The 8130-nt window shown below is 35.8% G+C and overlaps 2 protein-coding genes across 2 annotated transcripts; both read left to right on the top strand.

Annotated features, from left to right (window-relative positions):
* Window positions 1-808: 808 nt before the first annotated feature.
* LOC135088198 (general transcriptional corepressor trfA-like) lies at window positions 809-5687 on the top strand. The gene is made up of 3 exons (XM_063983089.1): window positions 809-896; window positions 3664-5106; window positions 5674-5687. Exons 1-3 carry the CDS (start codon window positions 809-811, stop codon window positions 5685-5687), a joined length of 1545 nt encoding a protein of 514 aa, XP_063839159.1.
* A 291-nt stretch (window positions 5688-5978) lies between these two features.
* LOC135088395 (uncharacterized) lies at window positions 5979-7247 on the top strand. Its single transcript, XM_063983243.1, has 3 exons — window positions 5979-6112; window positions 6382-6461; window positions 6604-7247. Exons 1-3 carry the CDS (start codon window positions 6025-6027, stop codon window positions 7201-7203), a joined length of 768 nt encoding a protein of 255 aa, XP_063839313.1. The 5' UTR covers window positions 5979-6024; the 3' UTR covers window positions 7204-7247.
* Window positions 7248-8130: the final 883 nt, after the last annotated feature.

The raw sequence follows: 8130 nt of genomic DNA, 5'->3' as shown, positions 1-8130 counted from the left end.
ATGATGTAAGGTTTAAAATATGTATTTCCACCGATAAAATGGTGATTAATACCTTTTAATTTAATTTGATACGCTCTAATTGCCATTAATTTCTGTACGATTATGCTCTTAGTACAATGTCAAGACTAAAGTTATTTAGAGAGTTATGACGCATTAAGGCTAGCTTGCACGATCCGTTGATGCATGGTGCAAAACCATAATACCATATTAAGAGTTTCTATCAAAACTATCCATGAAAATCGCTCGAATCTGTGTTCGCAAACCACACTACACATTGTAACCAAAATTCTTACTTCAAGCTAAGTATAGGCTTTCTAACTATGGTGACTTGATAAAAATAAATCAGTCAATCCATTACAAATATGTTCGTTCTCAACCAACCTAACATTTGAGCAATATGATGTAGCACCCTTAGCTAATCGTGGACTTCATATTAAAGCATATTAAACGTCGTTGAGATTGTGACCAAGAGAAAACAATACAAGGCACATACGTTTAGGATGTGAAAGAAGGTGGAATACATGATTTTACTGAATTCACGACCTCAAATCATACATATTTACCAAATAAATACAATTTAAAAATTCCGGTTTCGCAAAGCTAATGATTCGGTTCTTTCCAAGAAATACTCTTTTTCATATTGAGCATGTTTATCTTAGTTCTAATTATTACTATCCAATTAATATGCATATTTAGCTATTAAAGTATGAAGTTTATGGTGTATTGTAGTTTCATTTGATTTACCACACAATAAGTATAAATAATGTATTGAACCAAAGCTTATGCTCAGAACTCGGGCAGTTTCAACATGACGCGTCGCACCACGCTTGGTGTGGCGATATTAGTGACACTCCTGACGGAAATTACTAGTGAATACTGCAATCAAGACTTTTATGGTAAGTGTGCAAATCAAATCAAATCAAAATTCATTTATTTGCTTGATAAGCGGCACGCAAATTTCCTTTAGTACATACATATGTCTAAATTAGGAAAACATAGTTTTTAGATAAAACAGACTATCCAAATCTTTTCAAACACTTAAATGGGAAAAAAATTACAAAGTTCACAAATAGAAATTGATAGAGGAGATCCTTAAACGAACTGAAGTTGCTGACATAGCCCGATGATTAGCAAACTAAAGTGGTAATGGGCAGGGCACATAGTACGCAGAACTGACGGCCGATGGGGTAGCAAGGTTCTGGAGTGGAGGCCGCGTACCGGAAAATGCAGCGTGGGACGTCCACCCTCAAGGTGGACCGACGACATCATAAAGGTAGCAGGAAAGCGCTGGACGCAGGCCGCTACCAACCGGGTAACATGGAAAGCATTGGGGGAGACCTATGTTCAGCAGTGGACGTCCTATGGCTGAGATGATGATGATGATGATGATGATGATGAAATAGTTATTATTATTTAAAACCGTCAAAATCTGCCCAGCCACACGTTTTGTTTAGTTTTCATTTGGACCTAAAACAATTGTTTGCGACTCAATCAAAACATAATAATAAAGGTTATCCTATATTTTGTACTTTTACAGGATATGCTCAGGGTGAACTAGATGAGCAAACCGCTTTCATTACTTTTCAAGAAAAAGATTCTTATAAAGAAATTCCCCTCGTAAGTGTAATTATTATGAGTAAAATGTCTTATAAACTATTTAAGATTACAAGCTATGAAATTCTAATGTTCTGTTTTTAAATCTACAGGTTTGTGGATATGCCCCAGCTGTGGGCGTTCAGGCATCAGGCTGTGACAAAAATCCCTGGATTTTGGAAATAACGGACTTAACTTCAATATACGTTCACCGGCAAGTTCCCCAAGGGGTGGTGAATGTTAAAATTGTAGTATTTTGCGCGTTGCCGTTTTATCGCGCTCGCATTCATCCTATAAATGAAAACGAAACATCAAGTGACCACAATCGCCCCAAGGTTCATGGTTTTGCAAATTATGTATCTTCAGAAAATGTTACATCAGAAAATATGACTTCAGAATATTATTCTTTTAGAAATGTTAGTTTCAGAGCTCAACGAGCTACATTTAATGTAACTTCTGATAATGTGACGTCAGAAAGTGGGAGTTCAGAAGATAATTTTAACAAATATTACAATTCAAAAGCCCATCGTGCTACAAGATATAACTCTTCAGATGACGTCGAAGTAAAACAAAATTATCACGATGGTTCCAGAAGAAAACGAGCATTGGAATCAGTTCTAAAACAGTTATATTACAATCGTAGAAGTAGACGTTCAACAAGTAAAAAAAAAAAACCCAAAGTTAAAACTGGGGCTTCAGAAAACATAACTTCAGTAAATGCTACATCAGAAAAAGTGACTTCACAACATGATTTTTACAATAAAAATTATTCCAGAGCTCAACGTGCTGTGAGTAATGAAACATCTGAAGAACTGACATCAGTAAATGTGGCTTCACAATATTATTCTTATAGAAATGAGAGTACCAACTCTCAACGTGAGAAAGAAAGTGATCGCCCGAAAGCACAAAGTGCTACAGGTGACGTGACTTCAGAAAATGACACTTCAAAAGAATATCTTTCTCAGAATGTAAGTTCCAGAGCTCAACGTTCTGTGAGTAATGAAACATCTAAGGAATTGACGTCAGAAAATGTGACTTCACAATATTATTCTTACAGAAATGAGAGTTGGAACTCTCAACGTGAGAAAGAAAGTGATCGCCCTAAAGCACGAAATGCTACGGGTGACGTGACTCAGAATGTAAGTTCCAGAGCTCAACGTTCTGTAAGTAATGAAACATCTAAGGAATTGACGTCAGAAAATGTGACTTCACAATATTATTCTTACAGAAATGAGAGTTGGAACTCTCAACGTGAGAAAGAAAGTGATCGCCCTAAAGCACAAAATGCTACGGGTGACGTGACTCAGAATGTAAGTTCCAGAGCTCAACGTTCTGTGAGTAATGAAACATCTAAGGAATTGACGTCAGAAAATGTGACTTCACAATATTATTCTTACAGAAATGAGAGTTGGAACTCTCAACGTGAGAAAGAAAGTGATCGCCCTAAAGCACAAAATGCTACGGGTGACGTGACTCAGAATGTAAGTTCCAGAGCTCAACGTTCTGTGAGTAATGAAACATCTAAGGAATTGACGTCAGAAAATGTGACTTCACAATATTATTCTTACAGAAATGAGAGTTGGAACTCTCAACGTGAGAAAGAAAGTGATCGCCCTAAAGCACAAAATGCTACGGGTGACGTGACTCAGAATGTAAGTTCCAGAGCTCAACGTTCTGTGAGTAATGAAACATCTAAAGAATTGACGTCAGAAAATGTAACTTCACAATATTATTCTTACAGAAATGAGAGTTGGAACTCTTCAGAAGCAGATTATTCTAAGAATTTCAGTTCTAGATCTCAACGTGCTGCAAGTAATGTAACTTTAGAAAATGTGACATCAGAAAACGTGACTTCAGAAGAATATATTTCTCAGAATGTAAGTTTCAGAGCTCAACGCGCTGTAAATAATGTGTCTCCGGATGATGACGTCGAAGTAAAACAAAATGACCATAATGTCTCTAGAAAAAAACGATCAATGCAATCAGCTTTCAAAAATAATCATAACAATCATAGAAGTAAACGTTCATCAAGTAAAAAAAATAAAAGTAAAGCTAAGCCTGTGGCTTCAGAAAAAGTATCCTCAGAAAATGTTACAACAGAAAACGTCACTTCAGAAAATGCAACATCAGAAATTGCAACATCAGAAAATGCAACATCAGAAAACTCAACTTCTGCAAATAATACTTCAGAGGATGTGTCAGAAAAAAAATCTAAGAAGGTAAAAAAAAGTGAAAACAAAAATTCGAAAAGGGTCAAGCGGTATCAAAAACATATCGGCAAAGGTTCAGTCACATCAGAAAATGAGACTTCAGAAAACGTGACGTCAGAAAACGTGACGTCAGAAAACGTGGCGTCAGAAAACGTGACGTCAGTAAACGTGACGTCAGTAAACTTGACGTCAGTAAACGTGACGTCAGAAAACGTGACTTCAGAAGAATATCTTTCTCAGAATGTAAGTTTCAGAGCTCAACGCGCTGTAAATAACGTGTCTTCGGATGATGATGTCGAAATAAAACAAAATGACCACAATGGCTCTAGAAAAAAACGATCAATGAAATCTGCTTTAGAAAATGATCATTATAATCATAGAAGTAGGCGTTCTTCAAGTAAAAAAACTAAAAGCAAAGCTAAACCTGTGGCTTCAGAAAACGTAACCTTAGAAGATGTCACATCAGAAAATATTACATCAGAAAACGCTACTTCAGAAAATGCAACATCAGAAAACTTGACGGCAGAAAATGAATCATCAGAAAACTCAACTTCTGAAAATAATACTTCCGAGGATGTGACCTCAGAAAAAACATCTAAAAAGGTAAGAAAAAGTAAAAACAAAAATTTGAAAAGAGCCAAGCAGTATCAAAAACATGTCGGCAAAGGTTCAGTCACTTCAGAAAATGTTACATCGGAGAATGTGACCTTTGAGAATGTGACATCTGAGAATGTGACGTCTGAGAATGTGACCTCAGAGAATGTGACCTCTGAGAATGTGATCTCTGAGAATGTGACTTTCGAGAATGTGACCTCCGCGAATATGACTTCCGCGAATGTAACATCCGCGAATGTGACATCTGCGAATGTGACCTCCGCGAATGTGACCTCCGAAAATGTGACCTCCGAGAATGTGAACTCTGAGAATGTGACCTCTGAGAATGTGACCTCTACGAATGTGACTTCTGAGAATGTGACCTCTGAGAATGTCACCTCTGAAAATGTGACCTCTGAAAATGTAACCTCTGAGAATGTGACCTCTGAGAACGTAACCTCCGAGAATGTGACCTCCGAGAATGTGACCACTGAGAATGTGACCTCTGAAAAAGTGCCCTCTGAAAAAGATGAATCTAAAAAAACAAAACAAATTGAAAAGCAAAAATTAAAATCTTCGGAAAACGATAAACAACCTGAAAAAGAGGCAAAGAAGGAGGACAAACAAAAATTTAAACAAGCAAAGCAAATTGTAAAAAGCTCAATTAAGACTTCGGAGAACGTTAAAATAAAAAAGTCTAAGAAAAAAGGTAAGGGAAAGAAATCCAAAAAAGTAAAGATTGTCAGTCAAAATGTTGTTATGAATGGAAGAAGAAAACGTGCAGCTGAACGAGTTGACTTATCATTTGCCTCAAGTTCCAGCTCAAGTTCAGAAGAATTTGATAACAATGATCCGTACTCTGTAAATAATGTTACGAATCAGAAGTGGAACTAGTCCTGTCCATTAATTATACTATAGTTATCACTCCTAGAACAATAAACAACGGCGAAACAAACAAGAAACAGGCAAGGTTAAACCGAACCAGCAACTTAGTGTTAGAGATTAGATATAGGTAATACTCAAAGTAAAAATGAAAAAAAAAAGTGAGTTTGGAAGCAAAACTCCCATCGATTTGCAAATAAAATAATTGCAATGTCTAAAGCATCGTTTTATTTATACTTTATCATTAAAACATACTACAACCTCAAAAATCCCCCTTTAATATAGGCTTGAACACGCTAATCTCCAGGAACTACTTGTCCGATTTGAAAAAAATATTTTGTGTTGGATAGCCCATCGAGTCCATTAGGATATAACATCACCCTTCAGCCAACAGGGGCGGAGCAGTAAAAGAAGATGTTGAAAAAACAGGAATATTATTCAAACTATTATATTTACACGCATTCGCAGTCGCGAGCTCAGCTAGTATTCTATAGACAGAGTAATTGCGTATTTTATTCAAGACAATGTAAACCAGTCCTTACTGATAACATACGAGTATTATTATCTCGATTTCGATTCATTACGATCCAATTAACTATGCATACGCGATTTAAGTGTGAAAAGCCCACATTATTGGCTTGTTAGGGTCTCATTGTGTGCAAGAACAAAGGATATAAATTGAGTGAGAATCTTAGCTCAGAGCTCGGAGAGAACATCGGCTATCGCTCGGGACAAGTTTGCTAACATGTTGGGTCGCGTCATCCTTCACGCGATGACTCTAACTGCGGTTGTAGTAACAGCAGATAGTGATTACTGCATTGAAGATTCTTACGGTGAGTCAGCTCTTTCGTATGTAATGATAAACATTAAAAAATACCATGTATAATAGGTAATAAATTCTTAGCTGTGGTTTAGTCGAGAGAGTTGGACACTCGATACATTCAGCTATGATTTACTTCTTCTAAGAAATAAGCTGTAAATATTCAATAACGTCAATGAAAAAATGTCTAGTAATTTTCTTCTCGCCATAATTACTCTTGTAATTACTTCAAGCTTAATTTAAAGCAGTGTGTTTATTATAACAATTATTTCAATTTTCCAGGAACTGAAACATCTGATAAAGTTTCGCGTATGATTGTCGTTAATCTCTATGATACTGATAGTGACGTAGAAGTTCCTGCTGTAAGTAAATTAACTCCCTTAAAACTGAATTATGTTTCGGGACTCTGTATTAATATTTAAGATCCAAATGTTGCAACATGATGCAATAGGTAAACGTTTATGACTATGACTAAAATTGTTAATATTTCATTTTTATTTACAGGATGCATGTCTAAGCCTGTTGCACGAAAGACACGTTGTGGGCGTAAAAGCATCTGCTTGCAGCACGCATCCATGGACTTTGAAAATAACAAATCTAACCACAATCCACGTCCATCATCAATTCTTTGACTTGATCGCACTAAACGTGACAATATCTTGCTTATTTGAACCCAAACCTGATCAAAACGAAACGATTATAGGTACTACAAAAAAGAATCCCCATAAGATTGGTAGACGTTCAGCGAGTAATATAAAATATGGAGATGTAACTTCAGAATATGATACTGTAGAAGATGTAAATAAAGAAGATGAGACTGCACAAAATGCAAATGTAGTAAAAGTTGCTCCCAAATATAATAAACCAAGTAAGCCAAGTATTGCTAAAGTCATAGTCAAAAAATCAAAGCACGGCAAATCTAAAAAACATTCGAGGAAGGTCAAATTTGTGAACCAAAATGCTGGTAAGAATGAAAGGAGAAAACGTTCAGTCGAACTAGACTCAAATTCGAGCTCTATCTCTAGCTCAAGTTCCGAAGAAGTTAATGACATGACGAATAGTCAGCAATACAAATTTCCTAATAACGCTACAAATGTGAACTGAAATTCGTCAATTATGTTATTGTCGAAAATTGTTGTAACTGGTGAAATAAAATAAACAATAATTTATATAATTTGAAACAAGTGCACTATTTATTTATCCATCCCGCTCCCTAAAATCCCATTAAACGAGAATGTAATGAACCGCTAGCATTGTGGCATTCAATCGCCTTGAACGAAAGGAGGCCCAGGTTCAATTCCTGGTCGGCTGTATCAAAAAAAATATTATTATTATTGAGGTTTGCTAAAAGACACAAAGGGATAAACTTGACCTTCACTGGTTGAGTTTTTATTGGCGATCAAGCTGTTGATCCTGGCTACACAGGAGTTGCAGCGATGGGAACGAGAGGTGGGAATAGTCACTTAAACTGTCACTGAAAAACTCTGATTAATAAATTAGTTTTATGTTACTAACTTACCTAGAGATTTTGTTTGTTTTTCTCACACACGCAAGAATACTCGTAAAAAGATAAGATAATAAAATGTTATAGAACAACAAAATCTTTATTTGAATACTTGTAGGAAACTCGTATAGTTGTTATTGCTCAGACGATTAAAGATAATATTATGTTGTGGTACATATTTTTTATATCCCTTTTGAATCAGACTTGAAGCTATGATTTTGAGGCTAGATGGCGCAAAATGTCCAAGGTTTATTCATTTCGTGGAATAATACTGTAATATGAATTAAATTAATCTGCAAAGTTCTGGCAAAACATAAGAATGTTAGTAGGTAAGTATTGTATAATACAATCGTAGTTTTGTCGGACTAACATCATATAGCTACTTAAACTAGGAAGTGCGGATGAATAAAATATTTTGTAGACTACATATCCCCAAACAATACGAGGTGTAGCGTTTGTATCATAACAGGGTTGAAGATACAAGTTGTTATGTAGTATCATATTTAATCCTTCAAGCTCCGCGAATC

The sequence above is a fragment of the Ostrinia nubilalis genome, chromosome 3 (assembly GCF_963855985.1).
Source record: "Ostrinia nubilalis chromosome 3, ilOstNubi1.1, whole genome shotgun sequence".
In the NCBI taxonomy this organism is placed as follows: domain Eukaryota; kingdom Metazoa; phylum Arthropoda; class Insecta; order Lepidoptera; family Crambidae; genus Ostrinia; species Ostrinia nubilalis.
This window is presented reverse-complemented; position numbering and strand designations above follow the sequence as displayed.